Raw genomic sequence first — 18593 nt, 5'->3', positions numbered from 1 at the left:
TTTTAGGACACTATTTGTTTCAGAATCTTTGTTTTCTTCATTTCCCTTCTCCAAAAAACTGGTGCGTCTTATGGTCCAGTGCGTCTTATGGTCCGAAAAATACGGTAAGTCTTATACATTTAATTACAACCTGCAATCTTAAAGGGGCATAAGACCATTGGATGAATACTTATATTCACCCTCATATCTCATCATATGAGACCAAACAATTATGTTAGTCTATATGAATCCTGCTTGGTAAGCCATTATATCCTTCCTAAGATTAATATCCTTATTATTAGTAACCCTTCTATCCTGACTTCCTTCTTAGTTACACGCATAAATATCTTCATATATCCCTAATGACCTTTGGTTAATATTATAATTTTATTATATATAATACCATGATTGCAATTCAAATATACTAATAAGCCATATATTGTTAATTATAATATTGCAGTGTATCAGCATTACCTTAGGAACTACTTGTCCTGAATATATTATTCAGACCCGATCCTCATACTACCTGTAAGTATTATCTATACTACTAGCTCACACTTTCCTTACCTATTACTAAAATTGAGACGGACCATATACCAGATACATATGGACCCCCTCTTACTATATCTGAGAATTTGAACACTAATATATACCCATCATTGCATATGAAATTCTACTCTGTATAGTTATTTGTGATATATAATTGTTACTTATATATAACTTTTCTGTGTACACAGACCATAAGGCGTATAAAGTCATATACCCCTGAGGAAGCCTAATCTGGGCGAAACGCGTCGGGGACTTATATACGGAAAAGACAGTCTTATCATTTTTTCTTATTTCCCATATATATTTTTTGCTGTCTATTATCCACGCTGGCAATATTATGTCTAGTGAACTACTCTATTTCTGTGACCTAGAACATAAATAGGTAAAACAAACATAATATGTTGTGCTAACTTGAATCAATGTTCCTACTTCTGTGACTCCTTCTTAACAGAACTAGGCAAGATAAGTATAACATATTTTATACATTCTAACAAAAACATGTTTGTGAACTTTGGATTTGTATGACTTTGTTATATATGAAGTGAATATGTACTAATACATTCATAGTTTTACACAAGACTCTTGAGCCTCGAACCTTTCTTTGTTCTCTCTTTGTGCTCCCTATTATTCCTGAAAAATTATTCCACGCTGGTTTCTCCCATCACCGTACTGACACTAAAGGAAGCAGATCCTAAGGGCATAACTGGCCCTCTTAGACTATTCTGGCTTTCCATGCCTTCAAACAAGCGTTTCTTTCCAGTCCAGCCCTTCTTAGGCCAGATGTTACAAAACCTTTCTCCATTGAGGTTGATGCCCCCTCTGTTGGAATGGGAACTATGCTCTTCCAGACCCCCACTGGAGGCAGACACCCATATGCATTCTTTGTTAAGAAGTTTTCACCAGCAGAAAATAATTATTACATTGGAGACAGGGAACTTTTAGTAATCAAGCTAACTCTGGAAGAATGGTGCTTCTTTTTGAAGGATTCCTCTCACAAGATCACTATTTTTATAAATCATATAAACCTCTAGTATCTGCAGTCTGCTCGTCATTTCAACCCCCTGCATGCTCGTTGGTCTTTGTTCTTTTCTTGTTTTGATTTTCTGATTACCTTTAAACCCAGTTCCGCTAACTCACAAGTTGACATTCTTTCTCCCTTCTTTGATCCACAGGATTCTGGGACTGCTGCGGAGCCAAAGTTTATCATCCCTCCAGCCCGCATCCTACTCTTGACCTCTTGACGATTCTAAACTTTATGGTTATCTGGGTGTACACAGAACCTTTACATTTCTCTTCTGAATGTACTGGTGGCCCAATCGTCATAAGGATGCAACAGACTATGTCAAGGCCTGTGCTGTTTGTGCTCAAACAAAGTCTGCCACCCACTTCTTCCACTACCTATTCCCACAGAACCTTGGTGTCATCTATCCATGGATTTTATCACTGATATTTCTCCTTCTGATGGCTGTATGGTTATTAGGGTGCTCCTGGATTGCTTTTCTAAAATGTCTCATTTCGTAACTCTTCCGGCTTTACCATTGGCATTGGTGTCAATCTTTATTCGAGAGATTTCTCAGGGTGCAATTTACTTTCCATTTCTGGAAAGGCTTCTGCAAATCCCTGGACATTTCTGCAGAGTTCTTCTCAGGCTATCTCCTGCAAACCAATGGGCAGATGGAAAGGGTCAATCAGTCCTTGGAACAACCTTTGAGCCCTTGTATCTGCCCAGATTTTGCCCACAATAACCATGTCTGCACCAGCACCAAGGTGTCTCCACTTTTCATTGACTAGGACAAACACCATTGCCTTCAGTCTCCTTTACCCTACTCTGCCGAAGTGCCTCTCTTCTGTGCATGACGGCAGTTCTGACCCTTGGCGTGCCTGCTCCACCAAGTTTTATCAGGTTTGCCCCTCCCACTGGCCAATCAGGAAATAGCCTCTTAATCATCCCTGGCTATTTAGCTAGCTCCGACACAGCACACAGCGTTCGTGCAACATGCCTCCACTACTGCCGGGCCCCCAGCTCTGCTGAGCATTTCCTCTACACCTGTTGTTTAATTCAGTGCTTTCCCTGTCCAGCTTCTGTGTTAACCTCGTTTCCCAATCTGCTGCTTTCCTGCCAGTTCCCTTCCAGTGTTCCTCTGTCTGTGGTTATCACTGTGTCACCTGTGCCTCCTGTGTTCCCTGAGTCTGCTGTGGCCCCGTGTCACTGGTCTCTATTTCCTGGATCCCTGGTATTTGACTCCTGGCTTATGACCTGAACTGGCTTGAACAGTGTCATGGTCCCCTCCGTGACTGAGGTTAGAAGACCTGTGAGACTAGCTGCATGTGAGGTTATCTCAGTCTCTTTGTTTTTACTTGTTTCTGTGTTGTTGTTTGTAATGACCACACCCCTGGTATCAGCTGCAGCTGGTGGTCATTACTGCTCCTGTATTTAGTCTGGCCTCACACTTCACGCTATGCGGTTGATATTCACTTCTGGGATGTGAAGAGCTGGTGTGTTGTCCTCTTCATGGTTCCTGCTCCTCCATTTGCTATTTAAGATAAGTTGAACTACTTTTGGTGTTTTGTTGTTCTTTTGTTGTTACTAGGGCTCAGGGAGATGCTGGTTCTTTCAGAGAAGGAACCAGTAGTCTCCAGCCCAGTCACTATTCCTAGGGCAATTCAGGGCAACTAGGGTCTAGGTTCCAGTGTATGAATGTTCCCACCTTCAGGGGATTTTCATACTGATAGGAGTCATGGCTAGGTTAGGGTGTCCGTAGGGTGTGACCGTTTCCTTCTCCCTAGCTGCTGAAGGCCTAGTCCCTTGCCCTTATCCTTATGTGTTCATTCTGGTGAACCTTCCCCCCTCTCCATAAGCCATGACAAACAGTCTGACTGGATTAGATCTGACTACTTTTTTGGTTATGAGCAGCTCCGGTTACAAGCCTATAATTTATGTAAATATCTGACTTGTAAGATGTAGCTAAATGTCTGAAAGAAACTTATGCTGGTAATTGAGACACAACTACGTATGATACATTACAAATTCAATGTACTACTTTATTCTTGCCATTCATACCATATATACTACCAGAAATAATCGAAAAAAAAAACTCTTCTTTTACCAAGCCCAACATATTAACCCCCCTAGCGTTCTAATTCTGTCAGTTTTTTGATGCAAAAAGTGATCCTATTTTTTTTTGCATATAAATTTTGTTTATATTGTGGGCCTGTAATTTATAGGATTAACTCCCGGGTATAATAATTATATTTATTTATTATATTATCATAAATTATAATATAATACATATTTATAAATCATAATTATAAAAATAATAAAATAATAGACCACAACAATGAAATTTATCAAAAAACATTTTTTTATCAAAAAATTATCACTGAAATTTTCCAAACAAGGGTGCAATATTATTGATAAATAATAAAATATAGGTTAAATGCAGATTTTAGAAAAAAAAAATATTGAAATTGTTAGTAGACATCCCGGGTGTGATAGATTTTGAAGCAGGGTGCTGCACAGGTCCAATATCACAGTCAGGACAGTAGAACCTGCTTTCCTTGCGTTTCTTACTTCCTCTGTCATTGATCTTTGATTAACAAACCATGCACATCCTTGTAGGTGCCGCCTTTTTCTGGGTTGGTGGGATGTATATAGTGAAGTGATGATTGGTCAGGCGTTCTGGGTTGATAACGGTGGAAGCACGACGTCCAGGTCTTTTCATAGCCACTGATGGTGTTTGGTGGTTTCTGACTATGGATTTGGAAACTTGCAAAATGAAGTCTGAATGATTCACAGGCCTCTGACTATTTTTTTTTGTACAGAATGTAGGCATTCCATAGGCACTGCTCAACTAGATGCCTGAAAATCTTTTTGTAGTACTTCCTTTGCTGCTTCCTCATCGCTGGGTAGAATGTCATGGCTTGGTCAGCTCCCATGGTGTTGTTGTAGTCAATCACCACCTGTGGCTTCATCACTTCTTTCCCACATTTTGTGTGTGCCAGAGCGGTGGAGGCATCATGGAAAGTACTCATGAGGCACACATCTTTCTTGTCACGCCATCTCAGGGCCATCATCTTTCCTTTCTGCCAGGCAACAATTTCTCTTGTCTTCAGCTTCCCTTTTGCAAACAGTGATGGCAGGTTAGCCCTAACGGTTCCGTTCTGTGTTGCAGAAGGAACTCATAAAGCTCAGGAGAGGTGTAGAAATTGTCAGTTATGACACAATAGCCTTGATCTAGCAATGGCTCAATGAGGGATAGCACTGAAGATGTTGCCAATCCATAATGGCTGTATCTGGGGTTGAACTGTGTCCCTTTTCCAAATGTAGCCAGATGAGGATTCTCACAGCATGTAGGTTTTCACCCCAAATCGTGCCCTCTTTGACGCAATGTACTGCATCTAGCTGAGCCTCCCCTTGTAAGCCATTAGACTTTCGTCAATGCTGACATCTCTACAACTTCAGGTATGCCAGGGGGCCGCCGCATTTAGCCTCAATTTTCATTCCAGGTGCGCCGGTGAATGGAAATCTTGGCGGTGCTGCCTGGTCCCCATCAAGGTCAAAAGGACACCATGTGCGCACAGCACTGACCTCAGGTTCAGAATCGTCGCTCAGTTCACTTTCGCGGTCTGATGACAAATTCCCCAGTGACTCACTATCGCTCGATTCCACAAGGGACTCCAAATCGCTATTGCTGCTCTCAAATTCCTCCAAAACAGCGCTTGCGCCGGCGAGATGCTGTTTGGATGCCATGTGGTCTCCAGCAATCGGTCAGGAACAATCAAGGTCAAAGACAAAATGATGAAATGATACATTCAGGACGTGATTTGTAAGCCATCAAAAGTCAGGGTCAGGGCTAATAGTGGGCAAAATGTATATCAGGGCACTGGGCAATGTTGCTTGGTGCACTACAATATGTACCGTATTTTTCGGACCATAAGACGCACTTTTTTAGGGTTTATTACATGTGTTTATGACTGTGATGTTGGTTTTTAATGCACATAAAATATTTTAAGACACTATTTGTTTCAGAATCTTTTTTTTCTTCATTTCCCTTCTCTAAAAAACTGGTGCGTCTTATGGTCCAGTGCGTCTTATGGTCTGAAAAATACGGTATTTGTACTTTGTGCTTTTAAATTTCCTGCCCCCAGAATCCATCACTCCATCGCATAACCCGGAATATGTCACATCTTGAAATCGTCGCTGGCATCACCCCTGGAATTTACTATTGGTGATCGCATCTAACTGCGGATGTAAGCAGCGGGGTGGCGGGACCCGGCGGCATTTAAAAGCAGATTACTTGGTAATCTGCTTTTAAATTTCCCGCCCGGCCACACCCCCCTAAGGAGAGGCTGGATCGTCTGATCGAGGTAAGGGGGAACCCCCAAAGTTACCCCGAGTGTGATTCAGGGTGACCGCTTTTTGCACTCGGGATTACTGCTAGAGGGGTTAGTGAGCAGAGCAAAAAAGTTATTTAAATTAAAATGAGGGGACTTGTTGAAGGTGAACAACCAATGATAGCAGAGAACCTTGAGAGGAATGTAATATGTTTAGGAAAAAAAAATCAAACTTAAACAGTAGTGACTAATTTACCTAAACAACAAAGAAAATATCTGAAAAATGTACAGAATAATGGTACCATTACAATCAAACCCCTGGACAAGGGAGGGAATCTTGTAATGTATAATGAATTTTATAAATGTATGTGTTTCAATATTTTAAAGAGCAAAGATTGGTATACCCTCATTTCATCTAACAATATTATTGATTTTACAGTGGAATAAATGGCTTTGAAATCAAAAGTCTAGCATGATGGGAACATAAATAAAGATCTTTGGGATTATTTACATGTGGAATTTACATGTCTACTTACTTTCTATGCATCATCTTAGACCCATGTGGTGCTTTTTATGTGGCAGACTAAACTCCAATTCCGTACCCACATTTACAAACATGGTAATAAAATTGGTAATTAGAGATGAGCAAACAAGATTTTAAAAAACGATCTCGCGGCGAATCCGGCCTTTCTTGCTTACCGAACATGTAAGCAAGAACGGCCTTGTGATTCGCAATGAGGTTGTGTTTTCGCCAAACGAATGAGCGAAAAAGCAAGGGGAGGTAACGGCGAGAAATTTCATCGGGAATCACGGCTAGGAGCGAATCATTTGTTCCCAGGATGCACAACAAGGTCCAGCAGCCAATCAGGACAGATCAGAGCACAGGCATATATTAACAGGGAAGGAGAGAGGGGTTAGTCACTCATCTTGTGTTCTGTGTATAGGACAGATGCAGGGAGAGACGTGTAGAGTGATAGGGACAGTGAAGGAACCTCTTAGTTCATTGGTAGCTGCATAGTTTAGTGTTTTATAGGGCATTTACATTTACATGAGCTACTAGCTAGTCAGTTTTGTGAAATTGTCAGCAGTCAGCACATTTAGTGCAAGTTATATTGTGTATTAGTGAAGACACATTTACTTGTGAAGTGAGTTTACTAAAGCTAATTAAATCAACTGCAGTTATATTTAGCAAAGAAGACCGTTCTGTACAGTGAAATGTCTTTCCTACTTTAAAATAAATACAGATATTTTAGTGTTTGATACCTGTTCCTATTTAGCAAAGAATACACAGTTCAACTGTACAGTTAACCTCCCTAGCGGTTCATTTCTTTCCGGTTTTATGTCTAAAAGCGGTACATTGTTTTTCATGAAAATTTATTTTACAGTATAATATAATGGTATGAGTATAATAAAGTTTAAAACACAAAATTATGTAAAAATAATAAATTCAATAAATTTAATATATCTATATATTAAAAAAAAATATTTTTTTATTTTTTAAAAAAATACATAATATACTCATACTATCATATATACTGTTAAATAAATGTTCTTGAAAACAATGTACTGCTTTTACACATATAAATCCAATGTATTGCATTCAATAGTTATTTTGTATTGAATGCAATACAAATAGATTTTGAATTTCCCGCCCCGCCCGCCGGCAACGTACACACGCACCGACATCACCAGGAACTCCCCGGTGACTCATCAGATGCAGAAGCCGGCCGGAAAAAGAGAGAAGAAGACAGAGATTGCGGCAATGGACGATGCAGGATGCCAGTGGATCAGGTAAGGCTCTATTTACTATTACTTCCCATAGGATTACCTAGACCGAGTGTGACTCAGGGTTACCGATTTTAGCAACTTTTTTGTACCCCGAGTCACACTCAGGGTTACCTCTAGGGAGGTTAAATTTCTGTCCTACTGTAAAATAAATACAGATATTTTAGTGTTTGATACCTGTTCCTATTTACCAAAGAAGACTGTTTGGTACAGTAAAATTTCTGGTCTACTGTAAAATATATACAGATATTTTAGTGATTGATACCTGTTCCTATTAGCCAAAGAAGACCTTTTGGTACACTGAAATTTCTGTCCTACTGTAACATAAATATAGGTATTTTAGTGTTTGACACCTGTTCCTATTTACTAAAGAGGAGTGTTTGGTACAGTGAAACTTTTGTGCTACTGTAAAATAAATACAGATATTTTAGTGTTTGATAGCTGTTCCTATTTACCAGAAAAGATCATTTGGTCCAGTGAAATTTCTGGCCTACTGTAAAATAAATACACATATTTCAGTGTTTGATACCTGTTCCTATTTACCAAAGAAACTGTTTGGTACAGGTGCATTTTTGCCCGAATAATTAAAACATGAGACGTAGACCCAGGGGAAGGCGTGGCGTTGGCTGACCTGCCACATCTGGCAGGGGGCATACTCCCCGGGAGTCCACCACTGTAGGACAGCAGCAGCAGCAAACTGTTGGAGGCAGCAGCACAAGTTCTTAAACAGGTCTGAGATGTGTGCGGAGCACCAGTATGCTGGTAGATGTATTGAGAGGGTGGAATACAATGATACAGCCATGTGGAGAGGATTGTGGAGTGGGTCTCAGGGGCATCAAGTGCAGCAGGCTCTTCTACTGCAGCTGCAGCAGGAACCAGCACAGCCGTGACAGGAGCCCGTGATGACTCTCCCATGTTGTTTGACGAACAGCCTGAGGAGCTGTCGGTGCGAAGTTCAGAGCAGGAGGCAGAGTTTAAGACCCTTGGAGAGTGTGGTCAGGACTTGCTGGGCGAGGGTTCTGGATCAGTGGCTGCATTTGCAGAGGTTGGCCTACATGAAAATGAGGATGATGATGACCGTGATGTCACCTGGGAACCACCAGTGCATGTAAGGGCTAGCAGCAGTTCCAAAACAGACATAGAGGAAAGGCAGCAGCAGCAACAGACTGGGGATGGAAGGGGCAGCAAATCTGCCTCATGTGAGTCCCAAAGAAGAGACAGACGAGTAGGCACAAGCAGGGGTACAGTCAGAGAAAATGTGACCGTGGGGGAGATGGAGCTGTAGCAGACGCAGGGCACCCAGCAGATGCAGAGGCAGGCAAAGAAAAAGAGCAGCAGAGTGGTTGCACGCACCTCTCCAGTGTGGTCCTTTTCACGCTGAAAGACGATGATGAATGCGTAGCAATCTGCATCCTGTGCCACAGGTACATCCGCAGAGGACAGGCCTGATTACAATTGGGTACAAAATCACTGCTTTCCCACATGCGCAAGTACCACAATCCAAAGAATGAGCAGTACTTGCGTTCTCTTGAAGGAGGTGTAACCACGTCATTCTCTCTTTTTCCACCTCCATTGACTACTTCTCCACCTCAAACTGTCATTGCTACTACGTCTCAGGAGGTTGGTGCCAGTCAGATTAGCACGCAATACGATACGGTCACTTTTCGTGTGACGGTAATGACTTTTTAATAGTTGTCTACATGTATAGTATGCTGAACCCCCGTCCTGTAAATGTCTAACATGACAGTGGAAAATACTGTATCTTATATACTACGATTTGTTATTGATGTAAAAAAGTTCTAATGCACGCATTTATTTTCAAAGAACTACCCAGAGCCTCAAACCTCTTTCTTTCTCCCTATTCCTCAACTACATTTACGTGATACAGAGAGGTGGCTCACTAACCTAGCATCACTTTTTCTTGATATCTAAGTGTGATGAGGAGTTAATTTTCCTCAATTCATGTCTAGCCAAACTATTGGCCTTGCAGCTACTGCCGTACAGCCCTGTGGACTCGGCTCCCTTCCATGACCTGATGGCCTGTGCCGGTGGAACATACCAAGCGGACATTACTTCTTCCACACAGCTGTTCCCAGTTTACATGCACATGTAATAGATAACATCTCCTGGGCATTGGCATTCTCGGTGTCTAGCCAAATCCACGTCACCATGGAGAGCTGGAAAACCAGGCACGGAGTGGGACGCTACCTGTCCTTCATCGCTCACTGGGGGGCCTTGCATAGCTCAGTGGGCGGTGGTCTGCAAGAGTCACTACAGCACCTGGTACCCCCACCGAGAGGTGTGGTGGGAAAGCATGGGCCACCCCAGTCCTCTTATTCCTCCTACTCCATTCATTCTACTGTCAACTCCTCTCTTTTCGAAACTCCTCCTGAAAGGCCAGCAGAGGAGGACACTGTGGTTAAGCGGGCACGCCACTACGGCTCCTTTAAGCACACGTGTTGCCAGGCAATGCTGAAACTGGTGTCCTTGGGGGAGAAAAGTCACACCGCCAGAGAACTCTTGTCTGCTTTGCACAGAGAGGTTAAGGCTTGGCTGACACCCTCCCAGCTCACAACAGGCAACGTAGTGTGCGACAATGGGCCAACCTTGTGGCCGCACTGCGCATGGGCCACATAACACATGTGCCCTGCTTTACCTACCTACTGAACCTGGTGATGCAGAAGTTCCTTTGCACGTACCAAGGACTGGAGGACTTACTGAGACAGGCTCGCTTCATCTGCAGCCATTTACGCCGATCCCCTACTGCCGCCGCGGCACTTAGCATGATCCAGTGCTAACAGAGGATGCCATGGCATAGACTGATTTGTGACACTGTGACTGGATGGAACTCCACCCTGCACATGCTCCAGCATCTGTGTGGGCAAAAGCTAGCCATCTGGCATTACTTGGTCAGCGTGGTGCATGGAGGCAGCGGGGCCCTTGCTACAGCCACACAACTGAGCTATTTTACCAGTGACCAGTGGCTGCAGATGGAGACGCTGTGCAAGGTACTGGCCCCTTTTGAGCAGGCCACAAACGTGAGTTGGGAGCGTTCAGGCTGGAACGATGTCATACCCATCATCTTTCTGCTTGGTCCACGTCCCTTCTCAGGGCCTGTCAGTACTTTATTCACTAAAATTGTATTACATACTTCTGTGTGGCATTGATGATGAACTACACCCAGCTCTAAATGCCAGTTACCAATGCGGTGCCCACTCCTTCTCAGGGCCCACCGTCTCCTCTTTCTGCTGTTGCTGCCACCTGTCAGTACTTTATTCATTAAAACTGTATTACATACTTCTGTGTAGCATTGATGATGCACTACACCCAGCTCTAGATGCCAGTTACCAATGGGGTCCATGCTCCGTCTCACGGCCCACTGCCTACTCCGGCTGCTGCTGCTGCCTATCAGTACCACATACACTAAAATTGTATTACACACTTCTGTGTGGCATTGATGATGCACTACACCCAGCTCTAGATGCTAGTTACCAATGCGTTCCCCGCTCCTTCCTAGGGCTCACCGCCTCCTCCATCTGCTGTTGCTGCCGCCTGTCAGTACACCATTCACTAAATTTGTATTACACACTTCTGTGTGGCATTGAAGATGCACTACACCCAGCTCTAGATGCCAGTTACCAATGTGGTCCTTGCTCCATTTCAGGGCCCACCGCCTCCTCCTGCTACTGCCACCTGTCAGTACTCCATTCACTAAAATTGTGTTACACACTTCTGGGTGACATTGACAATGCACTATACCCAGCTCTCCATGACACTTACCAATGCGGTCTCCCTGGCGATAGCTGACCAGAGGCCACACACTGCTACTGCTCTTGCTGACCCATGCGCCGTCTCTGGTCCTCCATCCTTTTGTCTAATGTCACCGTACTACTTCTCCACAACTTTATGGGTGGCATTCCTAACACATGTCATTCAGGTCATGATGCCAGCTAGCAATGCGGTCTCCTGCTGTTTTGACGACAGACTGCCGCTAGTGGGTTGAGTTCACACATAGCGCCACCCTTTCTCAATGTCATAATGTTTATGCTGCCTTCTGTACGCTGTCCATCATGCAAAAATCCTATTTGCTTCCTGTCACATTACACTGCCATTTTCTGGAAAACCACAAGGACTTTTGGAACTTTTGTATTTTTTCCTTGTTGCCACTGTTCTCCTACACATACCTAGCAAATTTGGTGGTTCTAACATGTATAGGGGCTTTGCTAATAATGTTTAAAGTTGGCCTTCTGACTTTAATGGCATTCGCCAAATCGGTTCACGACTGTCAGAGGCCTTCTCGCTCATCCCTATTGGTAATGGCTAATTACTGGTCCTGTAGCTATACATATGGGAAATATGTTATAATTATGATTCAAGTAAATCAAATTTTTGTCATTGGCATGAATGTACATGCTAATCCAAGGAGTTGGGACATTGAAACAAAATGGAATTATTTAAATGCAACATCGCCACATGGCCTTAATGATACTGAGTTTTGAGTAATTTGCCTGAAAACGGTCATCCATTTCTTTTTCCTCTTGTTGTGATATTAAATATTTTCTAATGTTTATCTTTGTCCATATATTCTTTGCATATTATCAGTATCGATTTTACTTTGTAATATTGAGTTAAGTTGCTTATTACTAAGTTCTATCCTTCATATTTATTTATTCTTTACTTACTGTGATCTCTCTTGTCCAAAACATAAAATGTGTGTACCATCGATTTGGGTTGTCATCATTACATGGTACCTTGTTGATGCTATGGAAATAGGGCATGCTCATCTAATTGCTGACAACATGATCAATGTAACTGTAGGGGATCCACTTCATTGGGCTAATGTAGTGCAGCCTGTCTCTGTTGCATAATTTTTCAAAGAGACAGGGTGTTGGTTGTATGCGCTGTGCAAGGTAAACTGTGTACAAGGAAGGGCACGGTTCCCTCGAATAGGGAAGGACTAGACATGTGAGGTGGTGGAACTAATGACGTCACAGATATAGCATCACCGTATAAACAGTCATGTGGAACACCGCTTGCATATAGACATAAAAAGCCAGACATCTGGACAATTCAATACTGCCTCTGTTGTCTGTGATTCCACATGGATCTCTAGCATAATGATGTCATTTCAGCAAGAGATCCTATCTACTCCTGTTATGTTTTCAGTCACTCTGATATGTGATCGTATATACTTAAGTCTTTTTGTTCTTTTTTTTTTTTTGTTCTGGTTTCGTACATTTGACACTCTGCAGGTTGTATTTTTTATTATTATAAAATTGTGTTTTTATTAAGCTTTTTCAAAAATAGTTACAACATCAACACTAAACAACAATAAAAGAAATATAAACAATACAAAACACTTACAAATAAAGGGGGACAGAATAGAATAGGGTCTGGAGTATCAAGTAGCATTGACAACAATCATATAAAAGACCTTTGAAGTCTAGAAAGCTAATGCCTTTTTACTTTTCCAGAAATAACAATAGGTGCCTAGAGAAGAACGACTGTCAAAGCGATTATTGAACCTACAAAAATCATCACTTTATGTATATTCCTAGGTGAATACAAATAAGAATTCCAAGGTGTCCAAATTGCCATGAACGTTTCAATGCAATCATGTAGCTGGGCGGTGAGGTGTTTATAAGCTGGACACCTTAAAATCAAGAGTATAGGTCAGAAAGCCCCAGAGGGGAGGTTGATTTACAGTGCCTTGTATTGTAACATTTGGCTACACTCAGGATGTGGGAAGCCAATTTTTTATTAAGTTTAGAAAGATTACTTGGCAGGCCAAACAGGTGAATGACCATGTCTAATATAACTGGAATCTCTATTAGACTACAAGAAGGTCATTTACCAGTTTACAATATGGGACTATGATTGGACGTCCAAAATATATGATACAATGTACCAACTTCCGCCAGACATCTCTAACACCTATAGCTAGTGACAGAAAAAATAGCGGTCTTCTATCAGGGGTAAGATACCAATGCATTAGAACCCAATCCCACGTCCTCATGTAGGAATGTTTAACAAAGGGTATCACTTGTTCTGTATTTAGCGTCAAATATATTTCAGAAATGAGACCCTGATGAGCAGAGCCTCCTGCACAGATCCATTGAAAGGAGGTAAATTTAGAAAACAATAAATTACTCATAAGGGATTGTGCATATTGTAGGATTGGATTGTGCATATGTGAAGGTACCCATAAAAGCAGGCTTGAGGGATTTCAAACTTCCCCTGCAGATCCGAGGATGTTAGGAGCTGCCGGAAGCACGGATGTACTATATGCCCAAGGTGGAAAAAGCCTCTGGCTTGCAAAGGCCACAGCATGCCTCCTACATACGAACGGGGCTTCCCTGCTCACTCTTGTGCAGGAAGGAGGCTTGAAGGGGGGAGGGGAGTGTTCATGACTTGCAGAAGAAGTCTTTTGCTAAACACAGCTGATGTTGTGGTTGATCTTAAGAGTGAAGCTGGTCTGTAACATCTTGTAACTCTTTAATGACCAAGACAAGTGATTAACTCACAGTGAGGTATTGTTTACAGTAACTGACACCTCACTGCCTAATAATATATTGAGACAAACATCTGTCCTAATTGCATTTATTAAAATAATGTACCTGTTCTGACATACAAATTCATGCATGCTGGGGAGGTGGTGATGGAGAAGAACCCCATCTCAGTATAGAAGGTTAAGGAGTGTTGAGAATGCCAAAGTGGCCTACAGTAAAGGGAAGCTGACCAAGTTGGCCTAGTGATGTTCTCATTATATGGATGGATACTATTTACTTTGTAAAGTTTAGAGACTGCAACGTTAAGTTGGGTCCAGAAACTACCACATACTTGTTAGCAGCAATGGCAGAGCAGAGTACAGAAAACTCTTGTTTTGAGCTTCTTAGTTACCACTGCCCTACCACTTACCACAAGCTGAATGCTGTTTTCACCCTATTTCTGTAGAGTAGAGAGAGAGAGTTGTAGTTGTAGTAGGTGGAGCACTAACAGAAATTAATTAATTTTTAGGGATTACAAAGCACAGCCCACCTTTAAGGCAATAATAACAGTGAAAACACTCACAATAAAATAACCCTTTCAAATCAGAAACCACAGCCCCCACCAGATAAACCTACCAATCATAATACAATACAAAAAAAAAACTCAATAGTATAAAATCTTTGATTGCTAAAATGTTTTTTTAACCCAACTTTTATTACCCAATTTTTCCTAGTATGGTGGCTCACATGACCAAGGCTCCTTTATTCTTTTACATCTTTTTATTTACATTGATAGAGAATCATATGCAGTACAAAAAATTTGAAAATAACTTGCCTGCTGTAAAGCTGAGCTCATCAGACTCCTGTCCAGAATAATCATACACAGCTCGAACACGGACCCCAGGAACATTTGGTGGTGGTCTATTCATACTATAAAACAATCACAGGGTTTATGTTAAAGAAACAAGTATGCAATTTCTGCACTCACTTCCCAGACTGCATTGCTCAAATGAGAGCCATGCAATAAAAGCTCAACTGGGTCCCTTAGCTTGACCTTAACAGAAAACTTCACTTTTGGTGATATTTACATAAATAGACCACCTTACCTTCCTGAATACAGGGTACTTGAGCTATACCCTCAGTCCCGATCTAGCCTGGATTAATCTCAGGATCTCAGTTCTGTAGCCCACATATTTGTTCTACCTTACTCATAGATGCAAAAATATACTATTTATATAGGTTTTTACCTACCTGAAACAATGGCTTTAAATACAGGAAAAAATTCTATTGGTGTTTTGCTTCCCTGGTCATATTAGGTTCCCAAGCCTGAGATTATTCTGTGTACAAATGATTTGGTTTTTTAATTGATAGTCAAGTTTTGTCTCACCTGGTCTCAGTTGAGGTCACACTGTGTAATTTTACATTATCCTCTTTCACTTTCTTCTTTTTCACTATCTGTTGCTCTGGATTCCACTCCTGAAGGGAAAAAATATGTTCTTATGATGTAAATTTACAATTGGCCTGAGATACACAAGAGTTTATGTGAATCCTATGTGGATTAGCATTTGTCTAATGAAAATTACAGCACTGGTCTCATTTATGAAAACTTTCAGTCATTATCTTTCACTGCCAACTTCTAATACAGTGTTATAAGTCTTAAGACATCTTTTTTTAAATGCATCATTGTAGAATAGTGTAAAGTACAAAAGAATGGGCTTTCACTGCTCATTTCTAAATACCTTCCAATCAAAAGGTAACCCAATGTTTCCCTATGATGTACAACATGCAGCCTATATGCATTTAAATAAGACCATACAAAGATAATTACAAAAAAGTTGTTCCAAACCACTACTAAGAAATACAATATCCAAAACCAAGATTACATACATTACATCTATACTGCATGCAAGTAATGCACTATGCTAGCTCTAAGATAGATCTCTAAAAGATACAATACTTCAAAACTAGCTGCCTTATTCAATTAATTTACACCAAAACTGCAAATGGCTTAATCTATTTATTATTTTATTTATTATTAAACAGGATTTTATATAGGGTCAACATATTACGCAGCACTGTACATTAAATAGGGGTTGCAAATGACAAGACAGATACAGAAAGTGACACAGGAGGAGAGGACCATGCCCTGAAAAGCTTACAATGTAGGAGGTGGGGGAAGTAACACACAATAGGGGGGGAGATATGTAGTGGTGGGAAGCAGTGACGGTTTCACTACGGAAGAAGATGGGTAGGCAAGTTTGAAAAAATGGTTTTGAGTGCTCTTTTAAATGAGCAGAAAGTAGGAGCCAGCCGAATAGGATGAGAAAGACCGTTACAGAGAGGCGGTGCAGCTCTAGAAAAGTTTTGGAGCCGTGTGTGTGATAAGGTTATGAGTGAGGAAGTCAGTAGTAGGTCATTGAAGGAGCAAAAAGAGCAGCTAGGGGACTATTTTTTTTTACCAGAAAGGTAAGTGAAACAAAAACTGTGGAGGGATTTAAAGGCAAAGCACAGGAGCTTGAATTTGATTCTAAGGTGAATTCATTCATTCATTCAGCATAGGGACATCCCGGAGCTCTTATATCAGACTGGCAAGGCCGTATTATGGGGGCATATCACTACAAACTCAAAAGGCCTTTAAGGAGAGGAAGCTAAACTGCGTACACAACTGTATAGCAATGTTATGATGGCATATCACACATACCAACAAGCCCTTACTGAGGAATCCAGATGTGTCTGGCTCCAAGCAGCTTTGATTCTAGATAACCATCTCCATACTCTATCCCTACGCAGAGCACGATATCTGAAATACAAATATTACCTCTGGGGCAATCAAACAGGAACATTATTGGCTAAATTAGCTACACTCAATGGGCCCCAAAAAACTATACACACACTGCGCGACCCTACTCAGGGAAGTAGACATAACACCCAAGCTGAAATTTTTCACCTCTTCAAAAAAAATTTGTCATCTTTTTATTCGGCTTAACTCCCAAATAGTCAAGAGCTTCAATCTCTACTGCAGCAGGCTAACCTTGCTTGCTTATCCACTTCTTAACAGAAATCTTCAATGCCCCAATTGAACTCTCAGTTATCCACAAGCTACCTTTGAGAAAGACCCCAGGTCCAGTTGGTTTACCAGCAGAAATGTACAAACCCCTTGAACCTTACCTGTCACCTCTATTAAAAGAAATCCTCAATGGTATTCTTCTTGATCAACTCCCTTTCCCCTCCTTTAATAAGGCCCACACATCCCATGTTTCGAAACCACATAAAAATTTTGAGTCACCTTCTTCTTACAGGACTATTCTAGTGAATACAGATTATAAAATCATGGCAGGAATCATGGCCAACCGTCTCCATCCTATTCTCCCCTCACTCCTTACGGAGCAGCAATTGGGTTTTGTTCGTAACCGTCATATATCCAAAGGTATTAGAACAGCAATAGCAGCCACCACACTCCCCTATATTAAAAATCATATCTTGTTATGTCTCAACGCTTTTGAAAAAGTAAAATGGCCCTGCTTACATATATACTCTATTTGTACACCAAGAATTTGGAGTTATCTTTTCAAACTATGTCCGTTTTCTGTACACAAATCCCACCACCTCTTTATTAGTCAATAATCAGCTGTCCCGACCTCTGCAGATGCAGGGAGGCACTCGTCAAGGGTGTCCTCTGTCCCCTCTCCTTTTTATATTGCCCTAGATCCTCTCCTGTGTCTCCAAATTTCCAACCTGAATATGATCGGTATAGGTTTAGGAAACTAGGAATTTAAACTGACAGCCTTCGCAGGTGATGTCCTCCTAATTTTTCCAACCATAAAACCTCCCTTACTGTCATCATGGACCTTCTATCCAGCTTCGCTCTCGTATCTGGATACTCTGTCAATTTTGACAAGTCAGTGGCCCTATACCTGTATCCCAAACACAAACCAAATTGGAACAAGCAATTTCCATTCCAATGGGCTAAAGCAAGTTTCAAAAACCTAGGGGTACATGGGCCTATCAGAATCCAATAACTGTCTTAAATGTGGTGCAGATCACACAGATCTCCATCATAACCTTTGGGACTGCCCCTCAATCAAAGGTTTTTGGAGACAAATTGCACAATATATCCAAGCACACTTAGTCAGTTATTTCCCCTTCACTCCCCTTTGGGTAATATTTGGCATGGTGAGTGGAGACGATATCCGCTACTCCTGAGGTGCAAATTGGCTACTGCTCCTTTTATCTGCAGTGGGAAGGAAGTCCATTTTCCACTGTTGGATTTCCACTTTCCTCACCTCAATCCAGTTGTTCCTTATGATGCTCCAACATCTATTCAAAATGGAATGGATTGAGGCCTCCTACTCCAAAGAAACTAAAACTTCATAATTTTTTGACTCAACGTTTCCCACCAACCTCAAGATAAGAGCAAAATCCCTCTCCCCATAAGGTTTCCTAGCCACATCTATCTAA

At 41.5% G+C, this 18593-nt stretch overlaps 1 protein-coding gene across 7 annotated transcripts in view; it reads right to left on the bottom strand.

Moving 5' to 3' along the window:
• LOC140340634 (protein kinase C and casein kinase substrate in neurons protein 1-like) overlaps window positions 1-18593 on the bottom strand; it is a 285664-nt gene that overhangs the window by 31545 nt on the left and 235526 nt on the right. For all 7 annotated transcript variants that reach the window (XM_072425940.1, XM_072425943.1, XM_072425941.1 and 4 more), the window contains 2 exons: window positions 15523-15611; window positions 14971-15065 (listed from right to left, as the gene is read on the bottom strand). In XM_072425940.1, coding sequence (XP_072282041.1) covers window positions 14971-15065; window positions 15523-15611 — 184 coding nt within the window. The remainder of the gene's footprint in view (window positions 1-14970; window positions 15066-15522; window positions 15612-18593) is intronic.

This window comes from Pyxicephalus adspersus, chromosome 11 (genome assembly GCF_032062135.1).
Source record: "Pyxicephalus adspersus chromosome 11, UCB_Pads_2.0, whole genome shotgun sequence".
Taxonomy (NCBI): Eukaryota; Metazoa; Chordata; class Amphibia; order Anura; family Pyxicephalidae; genus Pyxicephalus; species Pyxicephalus adspersus.
This window is presented reverse-complemented; position numbering and strand designations above follow the sequence as displayed.